General features: G+C 34.7%; 1 protein-coding gene across 3 annotated transcripts in view; it reads right to left on the reverse strand.

The window, feature by feature from the left end:
• Positions 1 to 22046, reverse strand: part of TTBK2 (tau tubulin kinase 2) — an 85182-nt gene that overhangs the window by 48484 nt on the left and 14652 nt on the right. For all 3 annotated transcript variants that reach the window (XM_082760483.1, XM_082760484.1, XM_082760482.1), the window contains exons 2-6: positions 15855 to 16014; positions 12441 to 12588; positions 7639 to 7712; positions 5689 to 5829; positions 3368 to 3472 (exon numbers count right to left, since the gene is read on the reverse strand). In XM_082760483.1, coding sequence (XP_082616609.1) covers positions 3368 to 3472; positions 5689 to 5829; positions 7639 to 7712; positions 12441 to 12588; positions 15855 to 15923 — 537 coding nt within the window. In that variant the 5' untranslated portion in view covers positions 15924 to 16014. The remainder of the gene's footprint in view (positions 1 to 3367; positions 3473 to 5688; positions 5830 to 7638; positions 7713 to 12440; positions 12589 to 15854; positions 16015 to 22046) is intronic.

Raw genomic sequence — 22046 nt, forward strand, 5'->3', positions numbered from 1 at the left:
AGTAGACTATGATTTTTCATAAACATGCTAAATTTGCATCCTGTTAAATGTATTTGCCTGATGATAAGAGAGTCTTCCCACAATTAAATTGTAATTACCCTGCTCTGCAGTAATCAATTCTTATGTATACTACTAATTCAGTTTTTGGTTTCCTCTCTTTCTCTAGCAATTTATTCCCCTACACCCCTTTTCACTCCTTCCTTGATAGGCTACATCATCTCCAGCAGTTCTTGTTCTGCCCCCCCCGCACACACACACACATTTTTTTCTCTTCTGATCTTTTCAGTAACCAGACAAGGCTCCTCCCATCAGCCCCTGCTTTATTAACCTACATTCTAGCATTTCATCCTGCATCTACCCAAAATACCTGCATCATAGTACTGTTCCCACCATGAAAAATTTTGTTTCAGAAGTCTATAGACACATAGATTACTTCCTGAATTTCCATATTCTTCATCCAAATCCCAGCTACACACATATCTCAAAAGTATATGTAATTAAAATACAATCCAGGCAAACAGAAATAACATGGGCAAAGAGCCAGGACTCAAGCCACTGAAAACAATTGCATAGTTGCAGAGGAAAATGGTGTATGTGCAACTTGTTTATATAGGTTTTTTTACAGTTTAGAACAGACTATACTAGAGACTTGACTTTTCTTTTTAGCCACTGCCTGTGGGCGTTCCATGTTTATAGCAATTTATTCCTAATTTTAGAAACTGGTGGAGCACCTCTTATTTTAATGCCATGGCATCCTTTGCACTGAAACCTTAGGATAGATGGAATGAATGACCCAAGCAAAATATCTTTGGTAGGTCTCTGGAAAAGCTAACTGATAATTAAGAAGGGAAACAGATACCTTATGTAAAGCATTTGTCCTTCAGTTATGTGAAATCAGCACACTATGTAGCAGTAGTGCATATGGAAACCACTGTCTACTGACTTCAAAAGCTTAAGCTTTGTGACTGTTCTGCACTATTCTAGAAAAAGGGGGTTGGATGGATAAAAAAAGTGAGAATAAAGAAGATGTTAAGAGTTAAAGGAGTAAATCCTTAGATTCCATAATATTCTTGGTTGATAAACAGCACAACAGATCTCCTTCAAGTCATATTTTTCCCTTCAAAAAGTCAGTCATACTGTCATCTGCTGCTGGAAACCAAATGAAGGTCGTTTTAGGTAATCTAATCCAAAAATGAAAATCATGCTATTGCAAATCCCACAGATTTGCAGAATAAAACAGTGAAATGGACTAAAAAACTGCTCATTCCTCAATTCTGTAAACAGCCTACATATGACACCCCAATGTAATGAAAAATACAGCAAGCACTAAAAATGTAGAACAACTGAAGGGTTTACATGTTAGTCAGTGCAGTGCTGGCTAGTGATTTCTGGATGGAAATACTGTCAAACTTTCCTGATTTAAACTGTGTTTGTCTATTTTGTCTTACTGCGCAACAAATGTTTCTGATCTGAACAAAAGGACTTATGGCCACAAGGAATTCCTTAATGTTGGGTGACATACAAAGCTACAAAACGGACTAAAACCTGATACTAGAGTTTCCAAAGCTTATCTTCTTAGCAGAACAAGTTTTCTTTTAGAATACTTGTCATGGAAGTTCAAGGATTCAGGGATGATCTGTAAAATTTTAATTGGACTGGATTCTTTCTGCATAAGTTTGTTATATTAAAAGTTAGGCTTTTCATAGAAATCTAATAATCAACCTTAACTAAGGAACGAGTCCTTAATCAATGGAGTACTATTTTTAACATATTCCAGGTTATTTGTACTATCTGCTAAAGAAATCTAATAAAGAAGAAGGATAGTATAAAGGAGAAGCACATAGGGCATTTCATGAAAATATTAACAAATTTTATTAGCAACCATACTGTTGTCCTTGCTAACTATCTATAGAAGAGTAATATCTGACTATTAAATACAAATACAATTCATCTTTTTTTTCTTCTCGCTGCCACTCTATTAATATGGATTATACTGTCAGAAAATTCTAAACAGATTAAACTGAAGAATTACTTTCATTACATTGTAGGGCACTGCAATGAAAAACAAAAGGCAAGAGCTGAGTTGTTACAAAAGAAAAAATAGCAGAAATATTAAATTCTCTGTTGTTATCACCTATGTTTTCTGAAGATACTATGATCAGGAATGTGTGGGTATGGGTGCATATATATATATATATATATTGAAATTACAGAATCTTGGGATTTGTTTTCTTTTCAAAATTACAGGTCTGTTAGAAAAACATTATAAGCAGCCAAACATACAGAACATGAAAACATTGATAAATAATAAAAGAATTTTAAACTACTTAAAATGTTTAGCTCACCTTTCCAACAGCAGCAGCCACTCTGTTGGTCTCCCCTGCTCTTTGCTTTCATTGCATTGTCCAGCATTATGGCTGAAGGAATAGAGTATAGCAGAACCTCGCTAATTTACCTTACTAGTTCACACACCTCATAATTTGCACAGAAAAATTTGCCACTTTCCCGACTTCTTAGGAAGAATCTAATTGAAAAACCTGTACAGATGGCTTCAACCTCTCAAATCCTGTCATATTACTAAATATGCTATGCAATATCAACTGCTCATTAGTCAATGAATCATTCAATAGTACACTATTCATTATTAACATAAAAATGTAAATTAAATTTGTTTAATAAAGAAAATACATTTATTTAGACATTACCATGTAGCATGGTACTGACTTGAAATTAATAAAGGGACTCCCCACCAGTGAATTAGGGAGGCTCTACTGTACTTAGAATTGCAATGACCTCACTGATATGTTGTTCGCTACTATTTTCTTCAGACTGCATCACATTGGCACACAGCAACTACACTAAGCTATGTCCTGTTATATAATTACAGCGTCCTATCACTGTTTTAATTATTAAAGCTTTCTCTTCCAGAAGATTATATGAAGTTTACAGTTTTATTTTTTCTCCTGCACAGATTTTTTTCAGTAATATATAATACCAAGTGAAAATCAGCTCTAATAGAGTACTCTAATATTTAATGAAAACCTATTTCTCACTCAATTTTCCAAATTAAAAGACCTAGTATCCATAAAAAATTATACAGTAGACCTATGCCTCAAGCCAGAACTCAGAAAACAGATTCATTTCCAACTACCAATCTTTTAATCTAATCAATAAATCAGCTGGCTTTTTTGATCTGGGAGGATGATGCTTGTCAAGTTTAGATCAATCATGAGTTCAATGTGGCTCATATACCTCTCCAGAAAAAAAAAAAAGAAAAAAAAAAAAAAGGAGAAAAAAAAAAAGAAAAAACAAAAACCTGTGTTACTGCATTCAATTAATCACATTGACAATTGTGAAAATATCTTACTGGTCTGACATCCCCACATGAGTTGGTAAATTGTCGTGCCAAGCCAAAATCCAGCATATAACACTTCCTACAGGTGCTAGGAAAACGTCCCATAGCGAAGTTAGACTAGGAAGAAAAACAAATACAGATACAGATGTATTATATATTTTTATATATATGCTTCAGTCTATGTACATATTAATGCAGTTACACAATCATAGAAAACCCATGATCTGCTTCTCTATGTTTCCTTTAGTATTTTCAGTTGTACTAAACTCTCAATAAATTTGAAGAAAACATCAAGAAAATCAGACACTGAACTTACCATATCTGAAATGCTGCCTACATAGCCCAAATAGATTGTCATCTTACTTTTATGATTTAGAATCTACTCGTTTCTAGCAAGAACTTTCCTGCCATCTCACCTACTCACATTTTTAGATTTGGGTGTTTCCAAAAACTACTGACCTAGGAGTTAGCACGATCATCTATACAAATGCACTAATAACATAAACTCAGAACACAGAATAAGGGGTGCGAACTTTCTTTTCCTACATGAGTGGAGGAAAAACAGTACCTAAGGAACGCAGTATGAGATGGAAAGTCAGTGAAGACTTATGAAGGTAATTTATTCTGAAAACACACAATAAGTTTTCTTATTTGCATCTGTGCATTAACATTCCACACGAACCCTGTAATTTTTCTTTTTTTTTTAAACTGCCAGTCTATGATTTTTTAACGTGTTTGAATCAGTTCAATTTTCTCCCCCCAACCAAATCTCCTCAAAATGGATCACAAAATATAAAAAAGAGAAAGGAAACAATAATTCCATGAAATGCAATTGAAACTACACATTTGAGCAAGCTGGAAGCTTAACAGAATTAACTCCACAAAAAAAACACTTTTGTTTTTCTGCTAAGGGAATCAGTGGTACTCAAAGTTCTCTGTAACTCAGACAAGATTTCACTCATCTTTGGGAAAATCAGAGCCTAGGGAAACAATGCATCAGGTAAGTCTGAAAAGAATAATATCTGAAAGAGGTCACAAACTTACATGTGGTTCAGAGAAACAACAACAACAACAAAAAAATCTATGCAAGTAGTTAGGTTATGGTCTTACAATAAAGTTATTTCACTTTTCACAATACGCTGGAAAATATCACAGGGTAATAGCAAATACTCAAAACTAAATCTACCACTTCTGTGAAAGACAAAAAGAAAAAGGCTGTTTTTCTAAACTAGTCAGTTTAGAAAAAAGTTATATGTATCATTATTCTTTACAATCTTCAGAGAATTCAGAAAATAGGCAATATGCACTTCTACAGGAATCTTTTATTTCATATTACATTGCTACACAGTGGACCACAATTTCCTTGCTGGATATAAATGACAGATATACCACTTTCCTATACACATTTTGTCAGGTTCTTAGCTGCTAACTAGCTACAAAGCATTTCCTTACTTAAGGAAAGACAACAGACTAAGTGGGAAACATTATCTGGGTTTTGGGATTATCATTTAGAACTTAAAAATTGAAATAAAAATATGGCTTTGGACAAGGGAGCTTTTTTCAAAACATCTTATTTTTATATAGATAAACACAGATATTTTTAATAGGGGACATATTAAGAGAAGTTTGAAAACAACTTATAAAATATCCTCTAATACAGTCTATGCTTCAGCTTGACTGATTCCAAAGGTTACAGTAGATAAGGTCCACACTGGAAAAATCATCTCTGCAATACCACAGAAAGGTAAAATGCCTGTTCCCAGTTCCTCAATAGAAATATGCAAAGAACATAATACACTATATCCTAAAACACTACTGTTTTAATAGTCTGCAAGATAAAAATTTTGAAGCAAAGTTTCAAGCATATAAACTCTCTTTCAGTAGAAACACAAAGCTGCAAGAGTAAATTAAACTGCTTTGTTTTTTCCCCCTAAAAACACCAAAGTGTATACTCAGATTTACTTAGAGCAGTTGCTTCATGTCAAAGGTTGAGGATAAAAACCAATTGAACCTATGAATTGAAATATGTGTGATCAACATGCAAACGCTTGTGCTTGCATGATGCTACAGACAAGAGTTGGAAGTGTTAGCTTCCAACTTAATGAAATTGCAAGAAGTGCTAAGTCCTGAAGACAAATGTGACAAAGACCAAGGTTATTATGGTTGCATTTCAATGCTTTAATAGGAAAATTCTGCCCTTATCAATAAACATCCAGTTTTCTATCCTTCCTCATTTTTTCATTTTATCATGTGGTATATAACCCATCCTTGTTTCTGCTGCCATCTAATGTTCATATATTACTTGCCTGTTTCATTGTAATAAGCAGACTTACCGGCTTTATGTCCCTGTGCAAGAATCCCACAGAGTGAATACTTTCAATAGATTCCAGAATCTGCTTCCCAAGCCGCAGAGTAGTACTAATCGTGAATGTTCCTCGAGACTGGCTCCGACGCAGGTCTGCCAAATTCCGACCCTGGTCAAATTAAAAGGACATTTTCAGAAGAAAGAAACAAAACCAAACAAGACTAATCCCAACATCCACAGATAGCATAGTTTTCCTATCCTTTCTTCAGCTGTTAATGGTTGGAATACTCATTACTTGTTTTCATATTCAGGGATAACACATCTCAACTAATGAACAGATGTCCCTAAGGATCTCCAACTTTAAATTTAGAATCTATTTTTGAAGACATGCATTTTAGTATCTTTCTATGCCTAAATAACTTGGACCAAACTAACAACAAATGCATTTCTCCATTAGATAGTGTCATATCTGTGGCACATTTGAAGAGAGAAAATACTCACAAAGACTTCTTTATACTCACTTCCTTATGGAAAAGTATGTAATTTATTTAATTATACTGAGATGACTTAACCAAACAGATGAAATATATACATACAATTCAGGAAATATGCTCCCATGACACCACAGAACTGTTGGTCTATCTAACAGATGACAAACAATACGAAATGGAGCTCACTTCCTTCTTCAGCAGCATATTCACTAGAGCCCCTTCTTTATCCAGCATTCGTATTCACCAAGATGATAAAGGGCAATAATACCATAATTTTAGATTCTAATCATCCATTATATAGTGATTCTACAGAGATCTGGACAATCATCAGCAGTATTAACAAGAGCAAGTGTCAGATTATACACCTGTGAAGGACCAACCCTGACTATATGCACGGTCTGGGGGATGAGAGGCCCTGCAGAAAGGCATCTGGGGTTTATGGTCAATGGCAAGTTGAATATGAGTCACCAATATGCCCTGACAGACAAAAGGGCCAACTGTGTCCAGGAGTGCAGCAAGCATGGCATGGCTAGTTGGTTGAGGGAAGGCATTGTCCCACTCTACTCTGTGCTGGTGCAGCCTCACCTCAAGCACTATGTGCAGTTTTATGCACCACAATATAAGAAGGACATAAAACCATTAGAGAGTGTCCAAAGGAGGGCTACAAAGATGGCAAAGGGTGTAGAGGGCAAGATGTATGAGGAGCAGCTGAAGTCACTTGGTTTGTTCAGCACAGAGCAGAGGACACTGAGGGGAGGCCTCATGGCGGCCTGCAGCTCCCTCATGAGGGGAGCGGAGGGGCAGGTGCTGAGCTCTGCTCTCTGGGGACAGTGACAGGACCCAAGGGAACGGCATGGAGCTGGGACAGGGGAGGGTCAGGCTGGGAAAAGGTTCTTTACTGAGAGGTGGTTGGGCACTGGAACAGGCTCCCCAGGGCAGTGGCCACAGCACCAAGCCTGTTGGAGTTCAAGAAGCATTTGAACAATGCCCTCAGACATAGAGTCTGATTTTGCAGTGGTCCCATGTTGAGCCAAGAGTTCAACTCAATCATCCATATGGGTCCCTTCCAACTCAAGACATTCTATGACTCTATGATTTTATCCTGCTCCCTTACCCCCGTTTTGTTTTTTTGTTTTTATTTTCATGCAAAAAGGTAAACAAAATGAACAGACTAACATGCTGTTTTACATTATTTTCCATTGAAGTCTTCAAATAAATGTCTATTATCTCAGTAAATACCTTCCTTTCAAAAGTCAGGCCTTTCTAAGGATACAAACTTTCTCCTTTCTGAGAGTATTACGGAAAGCATATGAAAGGATAAGGATATAAGGAGATGTTCAAATTAGGTTAGCTCCATACTATTTGCTTATGATCTCTGTTTGATTTTTTCATTTGTCATTCTCTAAATTTTTACTGGTATTTTCATATGTTTGGCTAATAAAACAAAACACACCAGCAAACTTTTGAGCCCTGTTTGATACACTGACCTGCAACTGCATGACCACATAGTTAAATCTGTCATTCCTTCCACATCCAATGAATCTACAGACATGATCTTTTCCTGAGGGAATAAACAGAAACAACTTCAGCAACAACAGTGACATTCTGTGTTTTTATTCCTTTAAATACCTAGCAAGCAACAAGAAAATCTCCATCAAAACACTAGAACTTAGTCATATAGCTTCTAAATATTCTCACTTCACTTGACAGAAGAATGGTTGCTTGTTTATTGTCTCCTTAGGAAACTCCCTGACACACAATTAAAAAAGGTTGTCTTCTTAAAAAAAAAAAAAAAAAAAAAAAAAAAACAGGATTAATTGCAATAATTTTAAAACATTCTTTTAAAAGAAACCTCTACAATTCCAGCAAATATGTAAGTGCTAAGCTATAAATAATACCAATATAAGTGAGATGAGCAATATTATTTTATGAAGGATTTGCAGCAAAATTCTCAACATGAAATTTTGTATATTCATTGCTGCAGCTTCCAGTTAATGAAGTTTCATCTCAAATATTTATGACTCATTTTACAGTCACTGTGGGTATGCTGAAGGAACACGCTCAGAGAAACACATATTAGTCCACTTTTTTGTGGTCAGATTTTCATCTAAGAAATTCAGTAAGCATCCAAAACTTGGTTTGTTCAAGGAAAGCCCATTTTAACTGAAGCAACAACTCCAGTTGTATGGTAAAATCTTTGGAAACTAACTTTCATAAAGAATTGATGAAATGGCAAAGGACAAAAATAGAAAATGTACACATTATTCAAATAACCTAATTCTCTTCCACTTCAGCATGGCTACACATACCTATTACAACTTTGTAAATACCTTGAGGTCCTTTTCTCTCAGTGTGTAACACAACTGTGAGCCTGTGACTGTAGAGCAGGGGGAGAAAAAGACAGTAGTAGCCTGCAGTGAATGGCTGTGCCCTTGAAAAGGTTCCTAGGGAGAGCATGAGGAATGGATAAAAATCATTCCTCGAACTGCACTGTATCACTACAGCTAGCTCTATGGCCCACACCAGAAGCAACCCATCACTGAATTATGCTGCAGAGCTGTAAATGAGTGAGATAAAAGTCGTCAAGGTTGTGTGAGACAGAAACCAACTGAGGGAGTCTCACTCTCGCTGAGTGAGATTTGACAAATCTGTCTTCTCTGATCTGACTGTGTGAACAGATGGCCAAACAACATGATTAAATAAAATAACCATCTGTTGCAGCAGATTTCTTTTAAAAGCAGTGTTTAAAGAGTTAAATGGTATTCTGATAACAAAAATTAGGAGACAGCATCACTGGCAGGAAAAAATAAATGAACAAATAAATCAAGGATGCGATCAATGACTGAACTATAATAAATGGCCATATCACTTAACATACTCCTCCCTCATAATTAACAGATAAGTCATACAGCTACTCACATATTTAAGCATAGATCAGGGTCTTAAAAGAGCTTCTTTGAAGTTTTTCTTTATTCACTGCACTGCATACCTATAAAGTTATGACTCATTTCACCCCTGCAATGAATGACCACACTTTTAATTTTCAAAATTTCTCAAAGCAAAAATAATAAGAAATAGCACATCCCTGCACTTCTGCCAAAAGTTACGCTCACTTCAGTTTCACAGTTTATGTGAAATAAGATTCTAATTCAGAAAGACTCTAAACTATGATCATAACCATGAGAATGTGCATAGTTCTAGGAAAGACTGAAAGGCCTGTTTTGCTTTACCGGGACACATTACACCTGCTTATTTCCTCCCTAAAAGCCTGTTTCTTCACAAATTCCCCAGAAGTAATATATGATAATAAATATATATATTTAAATAAGTCAGCTCCACACATCAAGAGAATTCTGAACAATACTGTCAGTTCATGCCAGCAGTGAGGCAAACACCATATCTTTCATTACATAATATTCAGAGATCAAACCTGCCCGATGTTTGCAAGAAAAGGATTTTTATGACAATTACATTTATTCCTCTGATTTATGTACAAGAAAACTAGAACAGCTTGAAAGTAAGAGAACGTTAGCCCTTTGAGAACAGAATAAGAACTATATACATACACATACATAGTTACATAAATACACACCAAAAAAAGGTTAGAACAAGATAAAAATTGGTATCAGAGGACATACACTATTAGAAGGTAGTTATAAAAATAACCTAAAAAAATTGTCTACATGTTCACTTCCTCTGAACCTGTGAGTCCCCAGAAAATATATATGTGTATATCAAAAGAAAAAAAAAAACTCTGTACAATAAATAAAGCATTTAATAAAAAATATTCTTCAAGAAGCAAGGACAAAGTTTTTTTCTACTCCCCACTTCGTCTATTTTTCTTTCTTCTGCAATAGATTCTTAGCTCTTACGCTCTAAAAATGTGCAAAGGTAAATAAATTAATAGAAATGGCTTCTAGGAGCCAAGATTTTATGTGAACCAGTTTTCTCTACCATAATCCAACATCCTATTTGATTCAAATCCTTCAAACATGGATAAAAATATCTGTGTAAACCATAGATCTCAATACACCCATGAAGTTTATGGGTGACACATTTGTTACTGAAGCCACTTTCCTGATCATCCACAATGTTCCCTATCTAAAGCCACAGCAGTTACACTTGCACAGCAAGTGTGACTAACAGTCACTGCTAGCATTACTGTCATACAAGCAATACAAGCACAGGCTTTTTTCTTTTTTTTTTTTTGGTTTGTTGGTTTTTCTTCTCCTCCCCCTCCCCAAATATTTATTTATTTATTTATTTATTTTGTATTTTTAAAATGTGTAAGAGAATGATCAGAGAGAAGAATTAAGGAATACTCTAGATTGTTTTCTCATAAGGAAGGTTGTCAAAAGAGTGCCTTCCAAAGAACTTGTAAAGAAATCAGGTTTTAAGTTATATGAAAACTTCCATTTATTACTTTCTCTGAAAAAAATTATATTGAGAAAATAAATAACAAAAAGTGACAGTTGTTTATTTGAATTTTACATTATTTGGATTATTTGCCTCATTATTCCATTCTTTTCATCTAGACAGCATTTCCTAGGATTCAGCAGAACTAGAGACTTTTTCACAGGAAAACTTCAGAGTTATACTCCCAAAGGAAGAACAATACTAATATTATAGCTTCTGCAAAGCTTTGTAGGAATATTGATAAATGCTTGTCTAAGCCAAAAGGTAAAAAGATGGTAAGTTTTTAAGGAAAAATAACCTTTGCAACCTTTGAACTCAAACTTCACTACACTTGAATTCAAAGTAGAATGTTATATGCAACATTTTAAATACAAATTGAACAACATGAATGCCATAACATGAATGCCATAAATAAGTAAATAGGACTTCAGGTACACAGTTGGATATGGGCTACGTTTTTACAAATACATTGGCATCGTAAAGTAAGCAAATTCCACAATTTTATTTCAGATATTATTTTTCTCCTGTTTCATCTATACCCTCTTAGAGACTTTTCTTTTTCTTTCTTTCTTTTTTTTTTTTTTTTTTTTAGTAATAGAATGAGACTCATACATACAGAAAAAAAAAAGCAAAAAAAAAAGTAGAAAAATTAATTCTGGGCATTTAAAAACCTAGGAGTTACAAGGTATTTGTTTCTTCAAAACTCACGATTCTTAAAATAATTTATTTCAGCAACCGTGGCCAATGGTTTCTAAATTTAGGATTGGTGTCTCTGGACTGGAAAAGCTACAATTCAAAGAGAGATAATATGGACCCCCCTGAAGCTCCTTGCTCAACTATGTAATTAATATTAGATGCTATTGTGAAAGTCTTTAAAAAGACATGAACATAGGAACAGTTTGTTAACACTATCACATGTGACATGCTTGCCCTCTTAAATCTATAGAGGCTGTCAATTTCTGTTGCAATCTAACCTCTATAGCTGATTAGGCAGCACCATATGTCATGCAGATTTTGTTTTATTCGAACTTGGAAAAAAATCTGGCTACTGACAGGGACTGATATATCAGTCAAATCTTCCAGATTCAACATAAATTGTTTAAAGAAAAAAGTCACCTTTGAAACTTTATCTTGAATCTTATACTTGTATATCTTATATATAATGTATACAACAGTGAAGAGATGCCAGTGCATATTTCTCTGTATTAGTAGCTTCAGATATTGAAGTATTAAACGGTGCATCAAAAGTGACTATTCAAAGCTATGATCCTGAATGGTCAAGGAACTGAACCCTGAAAGTATTTCAGGATTTTACGTACTAATAATTATTTCTTCTACAAAGGATTTTTAAATTGGGGGGTTTATTTTTGTCTTATTATGCTTCCCATTTCAACCTTAAAGTAGCCTTTGTAAGTGCTGCCAAGAAAGAAGAAATATAAATATTCTTATCCTTGTTGGCATGTTAAGGACACTCAAATATTCAATGCTAGATAGCTTTGTTTTGTTTAGTTTTGTTTTCTCTTTTTAAGATGGTCTCCTTTCTTTGTATTACCAACAAATACGAAGAGAGTAAAAAACATAAGGAGATTATGTAGATCCAGAATAAACTACAGCTGAGCACAGGTTTTGCAAGCAATTTCGTTTTTTGTTGTTCCTTTTATTTTTATGTCATACTGTTTCAAAGTTAAAGTTCATTGTAGCAAAACTTTCAAAAGCTGAATGAGCTTCTATTCCATTCTTAACAACCATTTATCAAAAATTTGGAAAATATGGGGAATATTAACTTGAACTATGACTAAATAGAGATTATTGTGATTTTTTTTTAAATATAAAATGACATGCTACCTCCTCCATATCCAGGGTATAGTCCTACCTTGCAATTTCTTCAACACAGCTACTTCCATTTTCAGTACTTGCTTTGGCTGCTGAGCTGACTCGACCTTCAATGCAACATTTTCCCGAGTAAGCAAGTCCAGTGCATCGTAAATTTCTCCAAATCCTCCACCTCCTATTTTCCTTAACTACATTGAAAAAATAAACACAAACAACAACAGATTAAAAAATGGGGAGAAAAAAAGGAAACAAAACGTCAATACTTCCTTGCCCTGTCTTTCAAACTGAAAACACTATTGTATTACTAACAGATTTTAAATGAATATAATTGTATCCTTGAGTAAGTAAAAGAGCTATTGAAAAATCTAAAAAGGTATGGTTAACCACAGACAATTTGGAAGAGAATCATAGGAAAACAAGTTAATATACCTGATGTCCATCTGCACTAAAATTCCTTCATTTAATACACTATAAGAGTACAATTCCCAGCATGAAACTGACCAAAGTCAGCATGCTGAATATATACTTTCCTCAAATAGCCATATGCTACACACAGACCTTCAAATACAAATGCACAGTGGCATTTAAAAATATGCCATCTTTTTCTTTTTTCCTCAGAAATACACAATACTAAAGGTATACAACTTCTTGTACTTAGTGCAAAAAGCCAGAAATTTCTATTCTGTGCAGTGACTCACACAAAAGCTAAATCATAAATGAAAAAAAAGTGGCTAAGATTATCTTTGAATATGTATATTAAATGTTGCTCATCTACTTATGGTTCACTAACACTACTCTTATTAACAGATATTCCAAAGAAACAGGCACCACTGCAACATGCATCTATTTTAGGAGGAGGTACAAAGAATGCTCCTGGCATATTAACTAGTTTACGCTATACTCAGAGGAAATATTAATAGTTGTGTTTTCACTCTGCTTTAAATATTCACAGGAGACAATGACCCGTCTCTTTCACTATCAAAAATGTCAATGTTATTTCATAATGTTTTCATATGGTGATCTCTCCTGTACCTACCATTGATAAAAGAGAAACGGAGACAAAATGAACAAAACCCAAGGAATATACAATACTTCATTTTCTTTTTTATCTTTAATTATATTTTACCTTGAAATGACTGTCATGATTTTCTAAATGTCACTTTAAAAAGACTACACCATATTAAATGTTGTCTAAACATTCCGAGGATCTAAAGATCAGCAATATGCTGACCTGTCTTCAGATTCTGAAAATGAATCTAATGTCTCCTAATCTAGACAATCAGCCACCTGACTGAGAAGCAAAACACATTTTTAAAAATAGCCTAGACCTCTAAGAAGAAGGAAACAGATCAAATGAGGTATATTCACTTTTTTCCTTACATTTTTAAATCCAAGTCATATCACATGAAATTTTTATTCTGTAAGATTGCAACAATACTCAGTATTTCATCATGCATTTTATGATCTGAAGATCTTTTACCATTGCAAGCAAGTTTTATTCCAATATTCCTAAAATGAGGAAAATAGGGTTCAAGATAGTTTTTTTCACTTCCTCTGGCCTTACGTTGCCAACTTTAAAAAGGTGCATTGGATAGACGCCACACTAAGTTAAAATTTAACTAACCCACCTAAATATCAGCTTCTATTGCAACATCTGTTGATTGCAAATTCAGATGATCACTTCCTTCTAAAAAGCACACTAGCGGCTGACAAATTCAATCTCCCCTCAGACAGCCTGTATACGTTCTCTGAAGCAGGGTAATGAAAACACAACCACAGGCTTAAGGCTACTACTCCTTAACCAGCACATTTAAAAAAAACTAACAAGTTCAGGTACAGGATATCACAAACCCTGAATAATAAGTTAGTATCTTTGGACATGACTTGTTTTAGGTAGTATTCATGTAAGAATCTGGTGTTAACGCTAAAATGACAACAAACTATGAGAAATAGGGTATTTTCAAGTCCCATGAAATACTTGGTACAACATGGTTAGATTCAGATGTATTTAACATATGCAGACCATTAGTCCTTACAGAAAGGGAACAGATACCATCTAAACATTGGAAAATCTAGCAGGTTTTAATGGGATTCAGTATAGATGTATTCGTATGCCTATATGTACAAGTTGTACAATCAAATGTAGTTTTGTAACTGATTCAGCCACTTGACAGGCCATTTGGCCTGCACCTCTTGGTCTGGTAATGTTCTACTACTTGGTCTGGTAATACCGATATCTTCCTGAGCCCTGAGCTAGTGTCTGGGTTCAAACAGCTAAACACAGATGTTGATCTGACTGTGATTTTCAGCATAAGCACTAGTATAAGCACAGTGGGGACAGTGAAAATGCATGGTGAGAAAGGGGAAGAGGAAAAGGAAAGACATGACACAGCCGTCCTTGCCACTCACTGTACAGACTTACAGCAATTTATCATATAACTTCAATTTACCAGCTTTGAGACATGGCCAGACTGAGCAATACTGCCTCTGAAAGTTGTTTTGTTTTGGGCTTGTGGACTAAAATAACAAATGAACAAGCCACCACATTGATAAACAGATCAATTTCTATCCTCAGATGAAATACACCAGAATCATTAACATATATCCAATAATGATGGCAGTCAATAATTCCAGGCACAAATGAACCTCTGACGGCAGAAAAAGAATTTTCCACCTTTGTCACTAGGTCACGCATGACATTCAGCAATGACCTCACACTCTCCTTGGTCTTTTTGCCGCCAATGTCCCAACAGAAACTTTTCATGTTGCTTTTCATATCCCTCACCAGTTTCAACTGTATGCTGAGCTTTGGCTTTCCTAAATACTCATCCCGACACACAAAGGCATTGTCTCCATTTTCCTCTTGAACAGCTCATCCCCTTTTCCACCCTCTGGTCACTTCCATTTGGCTTTTGAGTTCAAACAACAGCTACCTATTCACTCATTGGTTTCCTCCCACATCTGCTCAATGTATTCTACCTTGACAAGGATTTCTTTGTTTTGTTTTGTTTTGAATCTCAAAAAAATCTACATGCATCAAAATTCTAAAATGATCAGGAGAGTGGAGAAGGAACTATGAGAACTCTGCTTGATTTCCCAGCAAAAATAGTTTAGAACAGATATTATGACTCTCTAGATGTAAATAAAGCATATGAACACCAAAATGGAACAGAGCTATTTACAGTAAAGCCAATATGGGCACACAATCAAATGGATATAAATCAGTCATGAATAAATCTTTGCTGCAATATAACAAACAAAATTCATTTCTACTTGGAAGAGCAGCAAGGTCCTGAAAGAGCATTCTATAAGAAGTAACAAGTCTCACGATCTGACTAGTTTCAAGAAGATGCCTGAGCGATTTCCGACTGAGATAATCACTAGCTGATTGGATTCAATATCCTAACAGGAATATTTTTAAAGGAGAAAAAGAATTGCAGGAAGGCATACTCACCACCTTCCATCTTTCTTTGACCAAGATTCCCACACTGAGGATGTCAGGCTGCTCCCCTCCTCCACTCATTGCAACCTCCTGATGCGCGGGAACTGCTATGCGAAGTCTGGGTCAGCAAAAACCATCCAGATCCCAGGAGTGGCTTCCATTTAACCACTGCCTGAAGAAACAGCACAGAACACAGGATATCAGTGATGAACAGAATGACATGAAATACAGAAACAGTTGTGCTTCTCACCTAGCATGTTACCTAGCTTTTTCATATCCTATAGAAACTTATGTCAGAATTACAGACAACATTCAGCACAGAAAAAAATCCAAGTATATTGTTCCTTAATTGTTTTAACCTGCTCACATTCAAACTACCAAGCCCACCCTCCAAATAATGCCAGTGAATATAAACGTTTTCAAATTTATATTGTGAGTAACAATATGCTGGCAGCTTCAAATTGTTGTAAACCATAATTACATTTTTCAATTTTAATAATAACTTTCTAACCATGAAATAATTAATACATTACTAGATAATTGATTAAATAATAGTAATATACATGTATAATAACAAGCTTGAAAAACTATTAACCTCAAAATTAGAGAAATAAATACTTATATCGAAATTCTAATTTGTATTTAATTTATTATAATGCCTACCAACTACTTCATGTTTTACAATGTAGTTCACATAACTAGTATTATTTATGATTAAATATATCTAAAACTGCAATTTCACTGGTATATGCCAGGGTACAAACAGCTAAAAGGTGAAAGAAAAATTAAAAAAATAAAAAAAAATAAAAAAAAACTTGTGTTGAGTAATTCACTTTAATTCTTCAATTTTGGTGATAATATCTAAGCAAATTTTATATAGCAATATAAATTTTTTTACTTTGGAGATTAGTCCACACATAATGACTCTCATCAGCACCCACTCCAACCAGTCAAAAAGCTTATTTCATTTGCTATGAGCTTTTCTAGAATTGTGCTTGTTAGACTGATATAATGATACAAGCTCTCTTATTCAATGTAAGACTCTTCAAAAGTGTATTTGCGTCAGTTATTTCAATCACTGCCAAAACAGTATTAACTAAAAGTGGAAAGCTCTCTTACCCCTGATTCAGCACACCAATGGTATACAACATCCATACAACCATTCTGGTTTAAATTAACAGGATACATTTTTATACATTGAAATGCCAAATTTACTACTGTGGTTAAATTATACTTAAAGCAAAAACAAAACCCTAAAATAAAATAAAATAAAATCACTGTTTAATAAACCTAGTTTTAAAGATAGAGATTTAATGTGACAGTGATTGTGTTTTGGTTGTGTTTTTTTTTTTTTATATTTATATTCATATTCTTCCATATTAGTTTTTTCTATTTAATTTATGTCCTTCTTTCTTGAACTGTAAATTCTGACATTCGAACCAACTCCAACAAAGCAGAAACCTCTGGAGAAAAATTAATCTGAATTAGTTGAAGGTTTGAATTTATACCTAATTAGTTAGAGTGGATTAAATACCTGTGAAAACATGTTCATTATGAATACACAGCCTGAATTGGTTTAATTTAAACAAATGAAGTGAAACCAAATTAAGATATGTATTCTGAGTAAGAGTGTCCACCCTGGAATTTAATCAACTTGAACTAAACCAATTTCAATTGTACTGGTGCTGGTAAATTCTCTCCTGTAGATAAGGTCAAAATTCTAAAGAAAGCCATGGTGATTTATGTTAACACTCTCAGCATTACAAACCACTGACCATAATTACTGACCTTTGTAATAAAGTTATCATAACACAGTCAAGAATTAAGCGGGCCAAAGAGAAAATGAAACAGTATTAACAAAGGGACAAAGGTCTATTAAACACTTCTAAAACTACACATTTACAGCATGTTCAACGATTTTTCTATTTGTCCAAACCTTTGTTTATTCTTCTACCACTTTCCAATTACGGGGTGGTCTTCACTAAGTAGTACTTTTACTGTCTTAACTTTTTTTGACTCTTTTTTTCTTTCCTGGCATTTTTTTATAGAAAGTAATGGAGAAAGTATTCATTTCGCTGCAGCAAAATCTAAAACTGGAAATAATGAATTTTGCTAAAGCTTTCAAACAAGAGAAATAACATCACCTGCAGAAAAAGGAAATGCTTTGCTAAAGCAAAGATATGACAACAATGATTTTAGAGTTTTGTATCAGTATTGCTATCAGCCTTGATCTGGTATCTGATTAGATTTTTATTTTTATTTTTTTGGATACATTTCAAATGACAATTTATAGTCACAGCTTTGACAAACATTTTTGAAAGCTATCGATTCATGGAGGCTTGAGCACACTAAGGGAGCATCAGTAACTAGCCCAGAATGCAATGTTACAATACATACACCCACAGAACCATGCCATATTTTAAGAAATACGGTAAAAATACTGTTGCTATAGATAACATCTGCATGACCAGGATAACAAAATCTTCATTTATGCACAATTCCTCAATCCTGTTCCAGTACATTAATTGCTTGTTAAATCTCTTGACATCCTATATCATTACAAAGCAAGAAAATCTATTCTACATCATCATACTCTGATATTCAAAACACCAAAATCCCAGGACGCATTAAACAACCACACACAGGAAGCCAAAGTTCTCTCCTGAGCCCCGAAGGCAAGGTGCTAAACACCTCCTGAAGCTTAAGAAGCTAGCCCTATTACAGTGCACGTAGAATAGCAAGTACTGTTTTACTTAAGAAACGCAAATTTTATGAACATGTTGAGGTTAATTTGGACAACCTGATTCTTTAAGACCCCAGATAAAGGAGCCTGAGTATTCAGGTATTCAGAATTCAAGGCCAGGGAGCCTGAAATTAGCCTGAACTTCAACCTGTTCAGGCCACCCTTCACCACCACCCCCCTCAGTGAATACGCAGATGTACTTGATGCATGAGGTTCCAAATGATGAGAAGTCCCCTGCCTTCCTTGATAAAATGTCTCAGCGAGTCCTTTCCTTCACAGCAAGCAGGACTTGTTTTGTTTCAAGGTTTAATCTGCCTAATTTTAGTTTCTTACTACAGGACTTTGTCACACTTTTAGAACTGAATTCCATTCCTGGTAATTTTACCTCATTTAAGCATCTAAACACAGGGATCAAATCATTTTTAACCTCCTCTAAATTAAGCCTTCCTTCCTATCCCACGAGTCTTTTATGTGGTCCTCCTTTGAAACGCCTCTCCTTGCTCCACATTCTTTTTGCAGGATGGGCAGCAACCCTGAGTGAGACATCAACACTGAATTACACTCAGTCATACCAATGCTTAATATGGACAGAAGATGGATTTTCCATTTATTTCTGCTCACAGTCTTATTTCCCTAACCTAAGTTTAAAGCAGATTTATGCTTCTGCTAAATCACAACTGTATCAGATGCTTATACACCTGCAAGTTTACTCTCATGCACTGCTTAAAGCTTTTATTCACAGTCTGTTATAGATTGCTTTTCATTGTTCTAATGTGTACTCTAATTACCTCAACACTGTGAAACTGAAAAATTAAGACTTATTAATGTACTGCAGTGGATAAATATCTTGATACTCCTTACCTAATGACAGAAAACATAATTTGGTATGTGCAGTTTAGGTTACCTTCTTCAAATTTGTATGGAATAAAATGACATTTTTGGAGTGGGCTACCTTTAAAGGTCCCATCCAACTCTAGCTGTTCTCTGATTCTATGATAAAAGGACTTTTTGGACAGACATATATACACATTTTACAGAGGGGGTGCTCAGAACAAAACCAAAACTGAAACTTCTCTGAATTCTGGAGGATTTAAATTCAGATTGTTTGGACCCATTCACAACTCCACAGATGAATAAAAAGTTCATAAAAACTCAGATAGTCCCATTTATATTACAGAAATACAGCCAGCTATTGCTTTCAGCATAGTAGCTGAAGAGTTTATAATGCTGGTAAAGAATTTAAGAAGGTTCCAGCATGCTCTGTATCCCACTGAAGCACATGAATAGTTAATGCTGTATAGTAATGCAGTTAAGGTGCAAGCTTTCCCTTACACATTCAAGGGATGAGTCCTTCAGCAGTGCAGTTCTACAGGTGGCAGTAAGGTCATTTTCTGCACAAGGAATTTTTCTTTATTACTCTCCTAGACAAGTAAAGAACATTTTAATTGCAACATATTTCATGAAATTATACATTCATCAGTTTTCCTATCAGACCAGTTTATATCAAGAGAGGAAATAGAGAGGATAACAGAATTACCACAATTAAAGACAATTAGCCCTTTGGCAAATTTATTTCCAGGTGACAGTTCATGGAATAACTAGGACAACAAAATGAGTACAGACTTTTTTCCATAACATAAGCCTTCCTTTGCCTGGGAACCGACCACAGTATAATACAGTTATAGGACAATTGGTCCTTACATCCAAAATATAATATTGTACACAAAGCATTAATTATTCAAAACTCTTGTACTCACTTAAACTGCTTTTAACTACATATCACTTCCCCAAAAGACTTCTGTAATTTAGCCCAAACAAGTATATGAAAAGATCATATGCTATCAGATAACAATGCAAAACTTACAGATAAAAGAAGTCACATTTCTAAGGCCTGAGTGTAGTTCAGCACACAAAGACAATCATGTAATGTAATTTGGGTGCATGTACACGTGTAACTGTGTATGTAAGAATTTCTTTAGAGATCACCCTAAACTGAAGCCAATCTCTGCTTACCAGTCTTTATAAATGTTTAAATCTAGACCCAAGGTTGAGAAAATAGCACAGACAATTTTGGTTGAAGGCAGGTACTGTAAATTTCAGGACAAAACAAGGACAGAATATTACTTCTGTTCCACAAAAAGAAAAATATAAGTCCTGTGGCCTCCCATGTGGAATAATATCAATGCTTTGCTATTAGGAACTCTCTGTGTTATTATTTCTATCTGGCTGCCTTCATTCATTTAAATAACTGGAATCCTCCAAAGTCACTTTCCACTTCTGTGCTTTCTACTTTTGAGCAGAAGAAGAATTTAAAGGAGGAAAGGAAAGTCAGTATAAACAGAAAACCAAGGCAGGACATTTTCAAAGGTCTTAACTCCATTTAATTTATGGTAAAGTCTACTTCCATAGACACCCTAAAAATCCTTTTCAAATTGCAAATTCTAAGGCCAAAAATGCCTTAAGTGCATCTATTTGAACACCCAAACTAGAAAGCTATCTTACACTTAGAATATTTTCTGCATGCATTCATTGGAAGTGGGGTTCTTGAACATCACTAAAAATCATTATCCAGCATGTCAATGAGAAAGCTAAATTTAAGACCTTGACCTAAATTTCCAACTGTACTGGTTGTGGGGAAAAAAAAAAAAAAAAAAAAAAAAAAAAACTATACATAACCAATGCCATTTTACGTTTTCCTATCTCAAGCTCTTGGGTGCCAAAATTCTCATCACCACTTGCAGATTCCAGGTGTGAAAAGCTCCCAACTGTCTTGTGATCTACTGCCAAAGAGTCTAGATTCCCTTCTGGCAACTTCTGCACATTCAGCTATGTTGTTATTACAAAAGTGGCAATATTTTCCTCAGTTTGAAGACAAAGTTAAATATATAACACTTAGTTTCAAGATACCAGCCTTATTTCAAAAACACATATTTTAAGCTACCACACTATTTCCAGTTTGCAACAGAATCCAGCACAAGAATATTACAAAGAAGTAAAGTAAGGCAAAGCTTATGGAAGGACTATATGATCTTTTACTAAACAGGCAGCAAAAACATACAAGTTTTAGGCACACAAACCCCTTTTCAAGCCCAAATAGGTGCAGCAAATTCAAAATTAAGTTTAACGTGAAAACAATTGCACTGAAATAAACTTTATTATGTTGCTTGATTAGAGCAACTGAAAAGAAAGGTACTTGAGACCTTCCAATAATAAAAAGGAAGCACTGAGGTAAGCGTGTGACAAGGAAAGACTATATGGTTACGGCTCCTGTGAGAAATGCAGGATCTAATTTAGTACCTACAGAAAATCAGAAATTTTTGGCCAGGGAGAACTAGAATGTATCATAAAACAAAAACTCTATTCAAACCATGGTGGTTTTGCCATGGTATTTTTCAGTTGAGTGAGTTAATTTCCTTATTTGATTTGTCACACAATTGCACAAAGATTTATGTCAGAACAAG

The sequence above is a fragment of the Aythya marila genome (assembly GCF_965140915.1).
Source record: "Aythya marila genome assembly, chromosome: 5".
In the NCBI taxonomy this organism is placed as follows: domain Eukaryota; kingdom Metazoa; phylum Chordata; class Aves; order Anseriformes; family Anatidae; genus Aythya; species Aythya marila.